The following is a 17445-nucleotide window of genomic DNA, read 5'->3' on the forward strand; positions in this document are numbered from 1 at the left end:
AGGGGAATGAGCTCTACTTTTAAAAAGGGATTTTCGTGCCAGCTAATTCAAGCGTCTTGCTCCCAATCTAAACTACTGTGGATGAGCTTTGTGAGCGGCGTCCGAGACCAAGAAGCCCTTTTGCCCGTCGTCTTTGCCCGTCGTCTTTGCCCGTCGTCTTTGCCCACACACAGTGTACGTTCTCGGCCCCGTGATTGATGACTGGGATGGCCATTTTCGCGTGGCGAAACGACGCAAAAGATATTAAATTAGTCTCGTTCGCAAGGAGGGAAAGAAATTTATCTTATTATACTGCGCCCACTCGATTCTAATAACCGAGGCGTTGGGGGAGAACAACCAGCAGAGAGCACTCACTAGCAGCACTGACGACGACAAGAAGATCCCTCTCGAGCACCGCCAGCAGCCTCCTACCGAATTCGCAAAAAATGTATTGCCAATCTACCCTTCTTCTTCTGTCTTACAACGGCTCACAACTCTTTGCCACGTCCGACCAGAGAGAAAGAGAGAGAGAGAGACCATTAACTTTTGCCACTTCTGGATTTTTTTTTACATTACTTGGCACAAGAAGACACGGGAGCCAGAATGAGCGTTGTAGCAAAGCGATGAGAGATGCGACAGAAGCGATAAGACTTCTGACCGAATAGCCACCTCAAAACCACCCTCATTTTGTCGCCCAAGTAATGGCGAAAGAGTTGAACAGAAATTCGGAAATTGTGGGCCTTTGGTTTTGGTTTGTTTTGTTTCTGTCGTGCCTTTGTTTTGTTGCACTTGGACGGGGAGTTGGAATTGGAGATAGGTCTAGGGAAAGGTCGTCGTCTACGCCACTTCACAGCCACCAGAACAAGGGCGACACATCTTTGAACCCGGGCCGCCTCCCGGCCAAGACACACCAACACCAGACACACGAAAAGAGACAGAAACGATTTGGAATGGCATCACACCAATGGACCAAGGGATAGAAACGGAAATATATTTAACAAATTGCCAACAAATGGGTCCTGTTTGTGTTTATGTGTGTGCATGTGCCGCACTACCAAGGAGGCGCCCAATTCCTTCACTTCACCTCGGGGAACGCGTCGCGTCGGTCGCCTCGGAGGGCGCATTGATTCGGGCGGGGACGGTATGACCGGTGTGGCGTGGTCGTTAGGTTTTATTTGTCTAGAGGACACTGCTCCAACGATTGGCGCAAGTTTCTTTTTTTTTATTGTCCTCTTTCCTCCAAAGAAAGTGATGGCAAACTCTTTCGATTGCTACAAGGCCAAAGACACACCAACAAAACACGGAAGCTGGTTGTGGTTGAAAAACGAACAAATGAAAGAAACGCTACACGCAAAAGGTTCTTCCTTCCTTGTTACTGTCCCCTCTGCCCATTTGCTTTTTATGGCCATTGCATGCATAATTCGTATAATTTTGCAGTAAAGTCAATAAATTCAAATTCACCCATTGCAAACCTTGGGTTGCGCCTGGTGACTGCCTGCCTCTCGCCGCACCAACACTCACGAAACATCGGAAAGAATCGGCATGTGTCGGCGTAGTACGAAACAACAAGCAACGCAGAGCTGTGCGGACACAAGCGGAGACATAAACAAGCTTCCCCAGTACGAACCGATTCCGTTTGAGCTGCCGGAGACGGAGACCATTCCGACATGGGCGCGCACATTCTTCTTCGCCCATGAATGGGAAATATGAGTACTTTGGTTCGGCTGTAACCAGTTTTTGTTTGATTTACCCTAACATCACCCTCTCCTTTACTTCGATTGCCTGAAATGGAGTCAATTATTGAAATTTTGCTCGATCGCTCGATGAAATGGGAAACTTCATAAAAAGGAAGTTGTGCCCAGTGGTGATGGTACGCCGCAATACAAAATACAGTAACAGTAGCGAGCTTGTAAAGGTTTACGAAAGTCGTAAAATTTATGCAGTGTGATACCGAAACGGATAAACAATACTGGAATGGTTTCGCTTTACTCTGGAGAACCGAATTTGCGTTCTTCCAACGAACGTACATGCTTATATATTCGCAATAATGCATAAATGTGGTAGACAGATTTTTTTCCCTACAATAAAGTGCTTTTTTTATCATCAGAGAAGATGTAAACTTACTAACAATTATTACAGTCCCACACCCAGTAGGGAAGTTCCCATTGGAAACAAAATGTTGATTGCCAAATAATACACTTTTGCCACACCAATTGCATACTTTTGGGCGCAATTTTTAGATTTGCACATTACGTTGTTGGATTTAGGGTTTATACAGTTAATATTTCGAGTATGAATTTAAATAAGGAAACACATATGAATTAGAAGGAACTAAACCATAGGATTTAGATTTAGAAATCTACTTGACTAATTTAGACTGCATGAAATGAACTGCTCGAACTACACGAATGAACTTTGTAATGAATTATGTAATGAACTATGGGACCAACGAATACACAGTTGCAAACAGACCGGCGATTAAGGTGCACTCTTCTTATCAAATTTATACTAAGCTAATAGCATAATCCAGCACTTGAGTCAATATATTTCACAACAGTCAAAAATATAGTCGATATAGATAGGCGAGAGGCTCTACAATCTTTTTAAACAATTACCGGGCAGCCACAAAGTTTGAATTATACAGCTGATGTTCAGTGTAAACCAATTACATCAACATATCAAGCAAGGTTTTTTTTTAAGTTACACTTTTTGTATGATTATCGAAAGAGGGTATTGTATTTCGGCTGTGATATGATCTCCTCCAACGTATTAGCGTTTTCCGTCAGACATTTTAGCTGTCAAATTGCCCATTTCGCTGTGTATTTCACTCTTTGTAGCCGTACGGTAACGTACAATGCGTAAAATTATTATTTTAATGTTTGTTTGTTTGTTTTTTTTTTTGTTATTCAAAAACTAACTGTATAATCGCCTTTCAGCATAATTTCAGGTGCATTTACATCCATGAAAAATGCCAAAACGTTGTGTAAATTGCACTATATTCAAATTCGGTTAATAATACGGTAATTGTCCTTAGCTCTTTAATAATGCTCGTTGCATCTATATACCTCCAAAATACTCATTGATCCATATTGAGCAATTGTGGTCCATCTTTCAAGTTAAAAATCATCCCACAGAAGCATTCAATTTACCCCAAAAAACAGATCCTCTCTTACCCTCACTTGAATCGAGTAACAATTCTACCCGAACCGGTGAAAACCGTTCAAATAGTCTAGTAGTAGCAACTGAAACTACTACCAGCAGGATCAATGTGGGTGGTATGCGCATATCGTCCAATTGGAGGACACGCTTTACATTCCGTTTCTCGACAATTGTTTCCGTGCGTAAAAGAGAGAGAGAGAGAGAGAGAGAGAGAGAGAGAGAGAGAGTATGATGATAGGCTTCACGCAAAAACTGAAGCAAAAAAAAAACCCCTCCGTTCCAAATCCCACCGATGCAAACTTGCAACAAAGGATGGAGGTTTATAAAAATTGGTTCAGGAAAGGATGGGAAAAAAACCTTCATTTATCGGATTTCCGTACCCAATAATGGGAAGCCAGCGAGATGGAACTGAACCTTTGAATTTCCACCATTCATACAATGTCAATGCACACAGACAGACTCACACAACCCACCGGACCCCATCCACAGCCGGGGTGTGGAATTTGAAATGTTATCACCGTTTTCCGTTCGCAAGTCGCAAAACGGCCATCGACAACGTGTGTTCGTTGTCCGCTTCGGTGGGACGAAAACACGGGACGAAGCGGTTCGGTTGCAGCATTGCAACGCCCAACACACGCAGCAGCAGCTCCAGGAAGGGGACAAGTGCCTTGGAAGCTTATCGTACTGACGGCACACTCGGTACTCGGTTCGTTCCGTGGGGTGCTTAAATTCCATGCCCGGCATACCCAACCATCCTCACTCCCAGAAGGTATTGAGTAGTGGTGAGTTGTGAGGAACCAGGAACCAGCACGCAGGAGACGCATTGCCAATCAACAGCTCGTCAGAATGCTGCCCCGTTTGCTCGTGGCAAGTTGTTTGCGTTTTTAGAAGCTCCATAAAGCTTATGTTTAATGTAAAAAATGTACAAAATACAAAAAACATTAATAAACATTCCACTAACCAGTGGAACCACCAGCCAAACGATGCAGCTTCGTTGAACTCTCAACTTTAGGAGCTTTTAATTACTATTGATTAGATTGCATGCGAGAGATGGGAGCTCGTTTTGCACACCAAACCTCCTGCACACCTCCCCCCAGACAGACACTAAAAACAGATTCAACAAGTCATAAGCTAAATGGTACGAGCTCGTACGAGGTGCACACACACACACACACATATATAAAGCGCAACCCAGCCCTGTTCGGCACCAGTGCGCGCAAAACGAAACGCGCGCCCTGGCTTATGCAAATGAGCAGGCAGTCCCCAGCCAACGTTTGCACTCATAATCGTTTATCACGAAATTACGGACCACCCAGCATATAAACCACCCTGGGGGGAGGGGTGTGGGGGGGGGGGTTTAGGGTGTCGGTAGCCGTCTAAACAAAACTTTTGCCATTGACTGTGATGAAAAGCGCACAACCGCAGCGGCACCGCACGGTTCGAACTAAAGGGGGGAGCGAAGTTTCGGAGAGGGTGGGGGGGGGGAACGGTGGCGGTGCAAAAACGTTTCAATGTTTTTGGGACCAGCCACCATTACCACCCTCAGGCCTCTTCCCCCATTTTGGTGGGGTTCGAAAGTCAGTATCTAGACCAGAAGAGCGGTGCCATGTCTCGGGCCTGACTCTGTATGACATGGAGGTGACATCGAGGAGGACTGGATCACACACACACACACGGAGTTTTCGATAAACATGCAAATGGTGTCGACGATATGATGGCACCCAACAAACGACACCAAAACTGGAGGGAGAGAGTTTCAAAACTTTCACCTAGGATGACTCTTTTTTTGTTGTTGTTTCGCTGTAGTACTCCAACTATCATGTCGCATGTCCTCCCATATTCTCACTTCATCCAATTCCACCCAACAATGGATATTGTGTTGTGTACCTTCCCGCCCCATCTAGCTAGTCAGTGTCCTCTAGAGATCTCTACCAACACACACACACACACACACATACACCTATATAACGCTGGCAGGGACAGGAAGGCAACACACTTTGTTGCAGCGCGGAGGAGCTATTCCACTATTTCCAACCTTTACTCTAGACATAGCGAAGCATTTATCATCAGGTTCACACTCTTCTTCCTGCAAGGGCCACACCCAGCCACTACTGTGGAGCTACGCAGAGGACGCGACCGACATGATACACGTCATAAATGAATGTAATTAAAATTTACTGAATTAAAACACTGCACAAACTCCCTCCACATCTCGTGCCACGAGTGACAGCGACAGCCTTGAGGGACGAGCGGAGAAAAAGGAGGGCGGCTAGTTGTCTCTACCGGCTTCAGAGTAGTAGGTAGTGTTGCGAAGGTATTACAGCGAGCGATATTAAAGTCTTTTTTTTTTGCAAAACACACACCCAACTCCATCCCATTGGAACCTCCAAACTGGAGTTGGACCCCGAACGCGCAAAGGGGTGTTGATTGCTGGACGCTATTTGTAGACATCACATGGCCTGGGCCTGTGTGCGGACCAATTGCACCACACCCGGCAATAGGAGGGGATTAGATGAAGCTCGGCGAGGTTTTATCTAATTTGGTGCCATTTCGTACTGTGCCGGGTTGTCCCGTGTGATGCGATTTGCAAACTTCTGCTCACTACAGACAGACTTTGGAGCGGAGAGCGATGCTTGGGATTGGGTCCACCGGAACCGGGATCCAATTGGCGGAGGAAATGAAAACCTGCCTTGCTGTCTGGTTGACAGAGCTGCAGAGTGCCCCGAAACGGACTTATTAATTGCATTTGCACCGGTGCGTTAGGTGGGAGTGGCCACACCATATGTCAACTTACTGGGGATGCAAATGAAGACCCGACCGAGCATTCTGGTTAGAGGAGCATTCAGGGAGTGAGCACTGAGGTTTGAGGAGTGGTGTGAGTTGGCACTTTCGGTATATTTGAGGTCACAATGCGCGCGTGGGACTTGGGTGTAGAGCTTGATAACTCTTTAAAGGACATAGTTTATAATAATTCCATAAAAAAATGCACCCAAAACTGTCCATCAACTTCAAATTTAAACCCCAAAAAAATGCCCTACTACCTTGTCAACACGATTTGAACAAATTTACGCTCCCTCCTCCAGGGACTACCCCCATGTGCTACCAGAAATGAGCATTATAACGTTGTTAATTTTCAATTAAAAAACCATCCTCACTGCGTGCACCGGTTGTGAGCCGTTTTTGGAGGTTCTCCAACTCACAGACACAAAAAAAGCGACGATTTATCTACCGGCCTTCCCCAAAGGTATGATCCGGGCCCACGGGCTGTCACCACCAACGCATTGCCAGTGCCGTTTCCATCAGAGCAGTATGTAAAGAGTGAATGGCCTCGCGAGGATACTCGCGCGTTGCTCTTTGCCTTTCTTTCAACGCCTCCTTTGCTCACTCTCTCTATGCTGCTACAACATTCCTCGGGTTCGCAGTTCAAAATGGGGCGCCGCTGAAATGGAAAGAGAGCAGCAACAACACAGCAAAAAAGTGACCAAGCGGAAATTAGGAACGCTTGATGAAAGTTTAACGTCAAGGAAAATTACGCCCAAGCGCGTCCGCGTGCAGACGAACAGCCGACGCTACACTCGCTCGAACCCATCCATCATGCGAGGATTTGTACGGAAGGTACCACCGCCTTCTCATACTCACCTCTCACACACACACTGCCTTTTGCTGCTTCCGGTACAGCAGCACCCACGGTTTTGCAACCGCCCTGCTTTCCCATCATCATCATCTGCCTGAAATGACGGACGGGGACGGTTTTCCATATCCCACCACCATGCCACACTACTCACACTTACACTACACTACACACACTACACCGAAGACAGTGGATAAAAACGGAGGTATTTTCGCCACCAAGTCGCAGTTCTGTCGGAGCGCAGTCCTTGCTCTCCTTTGCTCCTTCTCACCGCCTACTACGATGTGTTGAAACGTGTGTCGTGTTAGGCACTGGGTACATCTTCCCACGGCTGGTTGGTTTCATATTTTTATCTACACCTGCGAAGTAGGCGACGGATGCACGCCTCTCAACTCAGCTGTGACTTGCAGGAAGTCAACTTTTGACGTCCACACAGACACGAAAAGTTGCCCCATGGAAGGGAGCAAAACAAAAAGGCGAAGGCGAATAAAAGTTCATTTATAATTTCATTAACTGCTGTTTGGCGTTCTCCCTTATCGGGGTGGATGGAGTGCTGGTATGTATATTCTGGTAAAATATAGTTCGCTGTTCTCTTTGCGGTAGTGATGAATGATGTAAAACAACGATAACGTTTCTGAAGGGAGTTGCATGGTAGATGGCGCTACGGGACGCTCTGTGGGAGCTGTTACTATGTTTTGGTCCTTCGAGCCGGATCTACTACAGCTCTAAACGTTCCGTTTTCTTCTTTTAAGCGATGTTTTTTTAAGCTCTCTGTCATTAATATTAGTTTAAATAATTATATTAAATTTATAACATCTCCACTAATGCTCTACCCTTACCCTCTCTTTCTCGCCCTTTGCTACATAGTTTGGTGAATCAAACGATGTCCGAGTTGGATGCGGGACAGGTCCGGCGGATACTGCACGAGGCGCTCGGTCTTTGGGCACAGCACGCGAACATAAACTTCCGCGAGGTGTACAGCACGGACGCCGACATACAGGTCATGTTTGCGCGCAAATTCCACGGCGACGGCTACAACTTTGACGGCCCCGGGAAGATTCTCGCTCACGCCTTCTATCCCGGCACGGGCATTGGAGGGGATGCTCACTTCGATGCGGACGAGAAGTGGCTGCTAAATGAACCGCTCGATGCAGAAGGTAAGCTGGACATTAAACGCGTCTATTTTGAGTGTAACTAAATCCCCGTGCTTTCTTTTCCTCTCCAATCAGGCACACGGCTTTTCGATGTGGCGGTGCACGAGTTCGGCCACTCGCTGGGGCTTGGGCACTCGTCGCAGCAGGATGCCATCATGTTCCCGTGGCACCACATCTCGTACCGCGGCAAGGACACAATCCCGGAGGACGATCGGCTCGGCATCCAATCGATCTATGGACCGCGCAAGAAGATCTACGGCAAAAACCCGGAACGTCATACGCCGAGCACGACGACCACGACCACCACCACGACACCGGCGCCACCGCCAAGGCCAACGACAAGGCCCTACTATCCCGTCAAGAACACGACGGGCCACCCGTGGGAAGGACTGTATCCGCACGGTCGACCTTACACTACGCGAAGGACTACCACCACCACCACCACCACCGAGCGAAGTCACCATCGAGGAGATGAGGAAACCCGATATCGAACGCAACATCCTGCAACGACGGAAACGACCACCGTACGGCATCGGCCCCATCATAGACCTCATCATCGAACAACCACGACGACAGCAATGACAACGACCACCACCACCACAACACGGCGACCGTACCGTCATCGGACGACGATCCACCCGAACCCATGCAACACCAGCTTCGACGCGATCACGCTGATCCGCAACGAGCTGTTCATCTTCAAGGATCGCTGGCTGTGGCGCATGAACGAGAACGATCTGCACCGGCCGACCCCGTTCGAGATCCATCGCATGTTCTTCGGGCTGCCGGCGGACTTCGAGCGCATCGACACGGTGTACGAGAACAAGCATCAGAAAATCATCTTCTTCATCGGTAAGCAGTGCTGTGATGATGTTCTATGAAGCTGTCACGAATCTTGATATTAACGCCGCCCTACTCTTCTTGATCTCGATTTTAGGCAAGCAATACTACGTGTTCAACTCACAGTACCTCGAGCCGGGGTACCCGAGACCACTGACCGATCTCGGGCTGCCGGACAGCATCGAGCGGATCGATGCGGCCCTGGTGTGGAGTCACAACAATCGCACCTACCTGTACAGTGGTCGACTCTACTGGAAGTGAGTTCAACTCCCTAATCCGCCCCAAGAGGGTTCTATAACACCAGCTTCTAAATGTCCACATATTTCACCGCACGTTTTCAGATTCGACGAAGACACGAACCGCGTCGAGCTGGACTACCCGCGCGACATGTCCATGTGGAGGGGCATCGGGTACAACATCGACTCCGCGTTCCAGTACCGCGACGGCAAGACGTACTTCTTCAAGGGCCGTGGCTACTGGCGGTTCAACGATATGAACATGAGCATTGCGCACGAGTACCAGAAGTCGTCCGCCAGGCGATGGATGAAGTGCCACGAGCGCCTGCTGCTGAACGATCTGGACGAGGATATCGATGTACCGCCGACCGTAGTCCATACGGCCGGTGTTGGCACCAGCCGGGGTACGAGCCTTGGACGAAGCGATGGCTATGCGCCCGATACGATACTGCTGTTAGTGTCCTGCTCCCTGGTAGCGGTGGTTTTGTCCCACTTTTCCAAACATTACGCTTAAAGCAGTGATTAGAGGTGTGCAATGAGAGTGGAAATGAAATGATGCGGTTTTTTTGTTTTGTTTTGGGTGCATTCCCATTCAACGGTGGTTTGTTTCAGAGGTGCCACACTGTCTTGACTATTTTGGGCCCGGGAAGTGATACTTTTGGCGCTTGCTGGTGATAAAGCTTTAATCAACTATATGTGACAGTTAAAGGGGAGGAGTCTGGTGATACAGTCGTCAACGTCAGTACGACTTAATAACATGCCCGTCATGGGTTCAAGCCCGTCATACCATCCATCCCCCCGTAGCCAAGGACTGACTATCCTATCCGACTGCCTGGTACACGAAATAATTATCTATATCGGAATATTCTGTTAATTCCGCCATGACCCCGTAGCATTAGATCATTATGCACCTCCAATAAAAGACCTGGCACCTCTGAAGCCTATATTGATACTGATCAGCTTAGCAATTTCCTCAAAACCCCAGAACGAGAGTATAAGGGATCATCCATTAAGTACGTAATGTCAATAAAAAGTTGTTTATCCCTATTCTCCCTCCGCCCTTTGAGAGCATTACGTAATTAATGGATGCATCCTTAGTTAATGTCCGCAAGCGTCTAGGAGAAGAATAGCCAGATACGCTCTCGATGCTTGGTAAATAGCTCTCTTCTCACATCTTCCATCTCTCCTGTGATCCGTTCCATGCCAGAGGGCTGAGTCCAGAAACAGTTCTTAGGGGCGGCATTCGTTCAGGATTCGTTCCATGATCTGGAAAGAATTTGCGAAATTATAGGGAAAAGGGTGTCCCATTGTACAATCATTCAGCTAGATTATGTTGTTCTCTGCACAAGATACTCATTCATTAGGATGAATGCACTACCGATAGGGATCGGGCGATGCATAGAACGTTACATTTCGGTTTGGCGTATGACCACTCAAAACACCCCCCAAAAACCAACGTTTCATGTGCACTTTCACACCGCCTCTAATCACTGCTTTAAGTGGTATGCGCATAACCACCGCCCACCGCACACCGGGGCTTTTCCATCTGACTTTTCGTACGGTTAGCGAAATCAAACTCCCGCGATCCCGTCAGCGGCGCAGGATCTTCTGGTGCTTTTTTGCTATATTTAGTCTCGTTCTGTACGGTAGAACATAAACGTGATCGTCTGTAGGATAATAAATGTAAGCTAGGCGCGGTTACGAGTGCCGTACGAAAGCCTACACATACACAATTTAAGCGCAAAAGAGAACCATAAAGATGGCGAATGCTTGTGCTTGTCGATGTGAAGTGGACAGCAGTCTGCACAAGTAATAAAACAATTGTGAAATCTAATCGGAAACTGTGAAATGGGAAAAAATAAGATTTAAGGTACAAGAACATATTGAGAAATGAGTAGTTTATTAGTGTGGGAAGCTGAAAATTCGACCACAGCGGGGGCGGTTACGCACTCCAACCACCCTTCCCGTGACCTACACCGGCACTAGCTCCGCCACACCACTTGGGTTGCGGTTTGAACAGACAGTTCGTCGGCTGCTTCAGCAGGTACGGCCGATCGTCCTTCACCTTGTACGGCTGCGTGTACTTCTGACAGACGGCCGCCGTGGTCGTACACTCGGACGGTGGATAATGGCGCGAGATGCGGTACGGCTCGTGTCCGTACACCTGCCGATGGTACTCGGTGCTGGTGTGGTAGGCGAAGCTGCTCGTCGTGGTTTGCGAAACGCTCCACGAGGGTGGCTGCAACGGGAGGAGGCAGGAATCGGGGCGGGGTCACGATACAAACTTCTAATAGTAGGCGCTGTGTTGAAAGACGCACACAGACACACACACACATAAAGGTACAGATAAAAAGCGAACATGAAGCAGATGAGGAGCAGACGTTACGATGGGTGACGAACGAAGCGCACACACTCTACTTCTTCCCTTTGCGAGATTCTTGCATGTATCGGTGAAAGGCAAGCTTTTTGTCGATCGCGTTCTGCTTCGACCGGGCAGCACGTATACCACCACCACTACCACTACCACTCACCACATCGTGCTTGTTGATGGAAGGCGTCATCAGCGGACACTGTTCCGGCTTTTCGAACGGCGTCAGTGGAGTCGTCAGGCGATTAATGGACGACAGCGAGTGGCGGCTATCCATTGCGCCTGCTGCTGCAAGCTGCCCCGAGTCGCCACTGTTGCGCTCCGAGCTTATCGTAATGGTAGAGGCGGTCGATGGCGAACGGGAGGCAACGGACGCCGTGCTTTGCACCGTTTTGCCTGACCCGGTAGACGATTCCGATTTGGAGCTGGAAGAGGAGCTCGTGTTGGAGCTGGAGCTCGAGCTGGAACTGGAACGCTTGCCCGGACCGGCAAGCGTTCCCTTCTTGGCAAACACGAACGGTGGTGGCCTTGGCTTGGGTTTCACCGGAGCCGCACTTCCGAGGGGTGGATCTTCCCCGGCCGGCACGACCGTGCCGGAGAGTTTCTTCTCCCGGCCACCTCCATCAACCTTGCGCACTCGGTACCGCATGTGAAGCTTGCCCTCGTGCAGGTAGTTTTTCACCTGCCGGTGGGAAAGCGACACGCACCGTTCCTCGTCCAGCAGTTCGGCGAGATTTTCCGAATCGGAGTTGCAACGCTCCACAAACTTGACGGTGCGGGAGAAGACGCTCGCGTCGGGTGCATCATCCTCGACCACCGGCGGGATGGTGGTGGCCTCTTTGTCCGTCCCATTGGCGGGTGGCGCAAACGGTCGGCCGCTAATCTCCAGCTCGTAGCAGTACTGGGCCGCCTCCTCGCGCCGCCCGAAGTAAAGCATCAGAAAGGAGAGCTTCTTGTGGGCGACGTCCGAGAAGAAGTAGAACAGGAAGCGCTTGCTGAACGCATCGACCAGCTTGAGACCGCCGAGCGAGATCTGCTCCTTGAACACGAGCGAGGTGCTCTCGCGGAACCGGAACACCTCGCCCAGCTCTTTGTGGCCCTTCGCTAGATGGTCCTCGATCTCGTGCTGCAAACCTTGCCAGTTGCATCTGGAAATGAAAGCGCAAGTACATACGATCAGAGCGCATTTCAGTGACATCTGTTTAGGGTTGAACGGCCTTACTTGATCACGTTCAACGAAGCAGCCACACATCGGTACGGCCGAAAGCGACACTCGACCAAGTGCGCGTCCATCTCGCTCTGCACAAACTTCCAGGTACATCCGTTCGGTGCGTAGCGGCACGGACACATCGCTTGGTGCAGCAGCTTCTCGATCGGGTTCGGTACCTTGCCATCCTTCAGCTTCGCTCCACACTGAGGCGGCAGAAAAGTCAGTACAGAAGAATGGATTAGAAACGGGGTAAGACACATTGTTGTATGAAAACCGGTGGCAGCCCAAAAACATTGGAAGACTGTCGAACAAGGGCTAAGGCAGCGTGTACCGCGCGCTCTTATCGGACAGATGTTAATGTATTGCTGCCCCTGTGTTGCTGCCTCTTCCGGAAGGTTGGATGGTGGTGTTTTTAGCGCTTATCATACCAACAGGCCGCCGCCCCGGTGGGTTTAGGCGTGTACGGAACAACATATCAGGCCTAACTTTATCTGTGAAAAATGCAATCAAAGCAACGAACAGCAAAACGGCGACGGGCAAGTAGGTGTGCCGCCCCCTAGGCTAGAGCTGCGCCTTGTTTGTACAAAAGATATTCGCCATCTTGAAATGACGCGCATCGTAGTAGGCTGTTCGTTGCACGCTGTTCGGTGCGCGTTGCTCTGGGGAGTTTGTTTTTCGTGTTTCGGTTATTGGAATTAAATTTATTACGATATTAAATGAAGTCTGCTCCCGAGTTATCAGTGCAACTCGAATATCTTCGAGCGATCCTTCTTCTATCCCCAATGACCGTACACTTTCAGTAAGAGGCAATCCATCAAACCTGAACCATATAGTTCCAAGAAGAATTAGAAAACGTTGCTCTCAAGCAACTCGGGAACAAACGACATCGAACTTCCAGAAACTCTCACCATCTCCATAGTACTCACCGTGCATAGCGTCCTGTTCTTTGACTCCTTGCAAGTTGCGCAGTAAAAGTGATCCTTGGCAGCACACTGGTACACCTCCCCGTTCGGGAAATTGCAACACTGCTTACATCTCCAGTTTTCCATTGTCGTTGTAGGTTATGCAGGAATCAACTAACCAATTATACTCTGCCCACAGCGACAGGGATTTTAACGGTGATATCCCGATCAGCAATTGGCAATTGGGAATTCCTGAGAACCACCTATAGAGGAACGCGGTTGCACGCTTTCACTCGCGCACTGACGGCCTTCCAATGGCTACTTCGCTGTTTGGCAACACAAATCACGCTTTGACATTTGTGCCGTTTTGCATTTTGGCAACCCTGCTTTAATCCCTTTTTTTCACAGGGCTTCTTCCTTATCGTTATTTCAGCCACTTGGTCTAAGCTTCAACATCGGAGGCACTAATCAACGTATGTGTAACAGCACTTCCCGTCTGGTAGACAGTCCGGATTATACTACACTGCGCAAGCTTTTTAAAATATGTAAAAAACAAAAACAAAACGTGTTTGAAGGATACCTCAGGTCTCGGGTGCCAGCGTTATCAGATAAGCTGATATCGAAAGGAAAAGTATCGAAAAATTCCTACACTGATGACGCCCGTGCTCGATTTGCTCACTCGTCACACACACACACACACACACGATTTGCAATACGACAAAACGTTGGAAGAAGTTCAGGAAATGAGTGCACGTGGAATTACACCTGCAACACACGGAAACGATTGCAACGATCGCCAAAACCTCAGCACAAGTTACCCAACGATTCTTCCCAAAGCACTCCCTCCAACCGGGGACGACCTTCCACCCAGGTCCGTCACCTTCGACAGGCGAAACTGATCTGACAGCCACGCGCAGCACGGCTTGTGCCAAAATGTGTCTTTTACCATCCCACGGCTAACCCACCCGACCCCGGGTCCTGTGTACATCGGAGACACAATCTACCCAGTTAGTTTGTCTTATCGTTGCGCTATCGTCCACACACATCGACAATGTCGACGGGAGACTGTTCCACGCGACAGCTACACCCGTGCCTCCGCCCAGAGATGACTCAGATTGATGGACAAGACGTCTCGGTCGGTGTCTCCGATAGCACTGATTTCGCAGGTAACCCGACACACCGGGCGGGACATCCCATCCCAAGGGTCCGCGGGGCCGTCAATTTGAGGAAGTTTACTTTACTCTTTCGGTGCAGCATAGCCCCGCAGTTTTGCTTTATTACGGAGGTACATTTAAGATAAGGAGGAGCTAGGTTTACCACCTCATCAGTTGCGCTGCGGAGAGTCATCGCCAAAAAGGGGGTTTAGAATCGACAGGGTGGTGGCGCATGTCAGAGCATTACCACTACCTGGAGTCCGGTACTGATAGGGAAATTAGTTTGTGCATCGTTGGTAGATTCGCTTATCAAGCTTGGGAGGGAGACGAAGCTCAAAACACTAATAAGAAGGGTTTGGGTTGGTTTGTTGCTTTTACAGCGATCGCGAGATGAGTCTGTGAAACGGAGATTAGTTAGATGAATTCTAGAGACACTACGAAAGCATATTGGTGGGGTAGCAATGGGTAGATTTGAGAAGATCTTTAAAAATTGTAACATATCGTATCGCTGATACTGAGCTCATCGATAATACGATGCAACAAGAGGGTCACGGAAAATAGAAAAAAAAACACACCAATGCATAGATTTTCAAAAATCGGCAATTACATATTTTACAAGCATTGACACGAATACATTTTAAAACAACGTGTACGGGCACGTTTCCACAGTATCATACATGCTAATTATATACATTATATGAGAACCAATGTTTGTTTAATAAACCTCACATTTACCCTCAGAACCTAAACAGAGATCGTCCAGATTTTCTTTTGAATTTCTTGTCCTTTCCTCGGATTTGTTTGAATCTCTTCCGGGTCACTCTACCCTATCAGAACAGTTATTTCGATTGTGTCACTTCCGCGGCATCGGTTGACTCTTATTGTTTGGAGTAGTGATGGGTAAAGTTGGCAAAAATCCGGAGTCGACTCCGATCCGACTCTGATAAATTCGGAATCGACTCCGGAAGGTAGGTCCGCGCTGCAATATCCGGAGTCGTTCGGAATCGTCTGAAAAGGCCCGGAGTCGTCCGGAATCGTCCGGAGTCGGAGTCATCCGGAGTCGGAGTCGTTCGGAGTCGTCCGGAGTCGTTCGGAGTCGTCTGGAGTCGCCCGGAGTCGTCCGGAGTCGTTTGGAGTCGCCCGGAATCGGAGTCGTCCGGAGTCGTTCGAAGTCGTCGGAGTTGTCGGAGTCGTTCGGAGTCGTCCGGAGTCGTTCGGAGTCGTCTGGAGTCGCCCGGAGTCGTCCGGAGTCGTTTAGAGTCGTTCGGAATCGTTCGGAGTCGTTCGACTCCAGACGACTCCTCACGACTCCGAACGACTCCAAACGACTCCGACTCCGGGCGGATCTAGTGGTTCCTTTTTGCCGGAGTCGGAATCGAACTAACAGTAGTCGGTGTCGGATCGGAGTCATGGGTGCGCTCCATACAGCACATCACTAGTTTGGAGTTATACGGCCAAAGTAGACATGTTTCGTTATTAAATGCAGCCTGAGGATTCATAAAGGCACTTGCTCATAAATAGTATAAACAATTTCAGCCTACCTGCAGAACTGGCCAAGATATTTGCAAATATTTCCCAAAAAAAAGTTAAATGAACGATCAATTCCGTAAGCCACTGTATGCCTCAAGTTTGCAATGCAACAATGTCGCACATTGCTTTGACAAAGTGTATTCCAATTAGCCTCATGACACTCATGAGTCAGCGCCACCCCTTTGGCTGGCAATAATGCGCCATTTGTTTATTTCTCTTCACCCCGCCAATGAGCTGCCCTAAACAGCACGCTCATCAAAGCAGTCGCCGGTTGTTGCCAACAGCAGTTGCTGCTCCTCAGATTGAACGCATCGTCATCACGTCTTACCATCCATGGGGACTTTTAAATTTATTCTAAACAAACCATTACAGTTCAGTGGAGTAATGGCAAAGCAAGCAACTTTTGGTACCGTAACGTACGATCCACTTCAAGTGCTTGGCCACGATTTATTCAACACTGATCGTGTGCGACGCCTTTGAAACTGTACTTCATTTGCGGGACACATTCTTGCCAACCGCTTTTGGGCAACTCAATGTAATCGGCTAATCGAACCATCATCATCATCATGTCAATCGAATTATTTATCTACTATCTGGGAACCGAAACAGTAGCACCACAGTGTGGGATGTGTAAAACAATTGTCACCGTGTGTCGGGCCCTAAAAAGGCCTGATTAATCACTGCTCACCCAAACGCACACACCCGCCTGCCAGTAATATAATCGACACTAATTGGTTCGGGAGCGGGATCGGTGATTGATTTGTTATCGTCTCTCTTTCCCACCTGCAGCCCAATTTTACAGGGCTGATTATTACCGGGAGCTTGCATTTATACACCCACCCACCTATTGCTGTCCGTGTCTTATCCGACCCATTATCAGCGGGTGTTATATTAGAGCTAGCTCTACAGCAAAACGAGCGCCACTGGATGTTGCCTGCCGTTACATCGTTCGAATAATGGACACTTTCTGTGCGGTTGATCGATCACTGCTAAAGCACAAACACATTAAATCACCCTTTACACGATGTGTAACGCGTTTCTATCAACACTGGTAATGAGGGGCACACCGATAACAGCAACTACTTTCCCATCGGCGACTGCGATCTTGCTCCGCTGATGAAGCGCTTGCACTCACTGAATGGATGGATGCTGCAGCTTCATCGACGCGATCGGACACGAACTTGAAACAGACGCACACATGCACACGCAATAGCGCAACGCGTGTAGCACACACGCACGCACACAGGGGAACAAATAATCGCTTCGTGCTTTGGGGTAGCTT

At 48.7% G+C, this 17445-nt stretch overlaps 2 protein-coding genes across 21 annotated transcripts in view; one reads left to right on the forward strand and one right to left on the reverse strand.

The window, feature by feature from the left end:
* The window catches only part of LOC1280787 (matrix metalloproteinase-2), a 264242-nt gene extending 253409 nt beyond the window's left edge, over positions 1-10833 (forward strand). For all 3 annotated transcript variants that reach the window (XM_061653558.1, XM_061653560.1, XM_320653.5), the window contains 4 exons: positions 7637-7926; positions 7999-8775; positions 8861-9020; positions 9105-10833. In XM_061653558.1, coding sequence (XP_061509542.1) covers positions 7637-7926; positions 7999-8775; positions 8861-9020; positions 9105-9513 — 1636 coding nt within the window. In that variant the 3' untranslated portion in view covers positions 9514-10833. The remainder of the gene's footprint in view (positions 1-7636; positions 7927-7998; positions 8776-8860; positions 9021-9104) is intronic.
* Positions 10834-10880: 47 nt separating this feature from the next.
* On the reverse strand, positions 10881-17305 carry LOC1280786 (uncharacterized). Of its 18 annotated transcripts, none has more exons than XM_061653575.1 (6): positions 17178-17305; positions 14800-15029; positions 13504-14011; positions 12590-12780; positions 11531-12515; positions 10881-11238 (listed from the first exon to the last, which is right to left on the reverse strand). In XM_061653575.1, the coding sequence occupies exons 3-6, from the start codon at positions 13624-13626 to the stop codon at positions 10942-10944; spliced, it is 1596 nt and encodes a 531-aa protein (XP_061509559.1). In that variant the 5' UTR covers positions 13627-14011; positions 14800-15029; positions 17178-17305; the 3' UTR covers positions 10881-10941. The 18 variants fall into 18 exon arrangements, with proteins under 18 accessions (XP_061509559.1, XP_061509552.1, XP_061509551.1 ...); XM_061653568.1 differs by having other exon boundaries at positions 14887-15029; positions 17071-17305; XM_061653567.1 differs by having other exon boundaries at positions 17071-17305.
* Positions 17306-17445: the final 140 nt, after the last annotated feature.

Source organism: Anopheles gambiae, chromosome 3 (genome assembly GCF_943734735.2).
Source record: "Anopheles gambiae chromosome 3, idAnoGambNW_F1_1, whole genome shotgun sequence".
NCBI lineage: Eukaryota > Metazoa > Arthropoda > Insecta > Diptera > Culicidae > Anopheles > Anopheles gambiae.

What these genes read in the sequence shown, in the direction of transcription:
- LOC1280786 (XM_061653573.1), bottom strand. Translation starts at nt 13,626, where the DNA reads ATGGAAAACTGGAGATGTAAGCAGTGTTGCAATTTCCCGAACGGGGAG. An exon ending in AGAACAGGACGCTATGCACG is followed by an intron (nt 12,781 to 13,503) that starts GTGAGTACTATG and finishes CTGCCGCCTCAG; the next exon opens with TGTGGAGCGAAGCTGAAGGA. An exon ending in GCTTCGTTGAACGTGATCAA is followed by an intron (nt 12,516 to 12,589) that starts GTAAGGCCGTTC and finishes TTTCATTTCCAG; the next exon opens with ATGCAACTGGCAAGGTTTGC.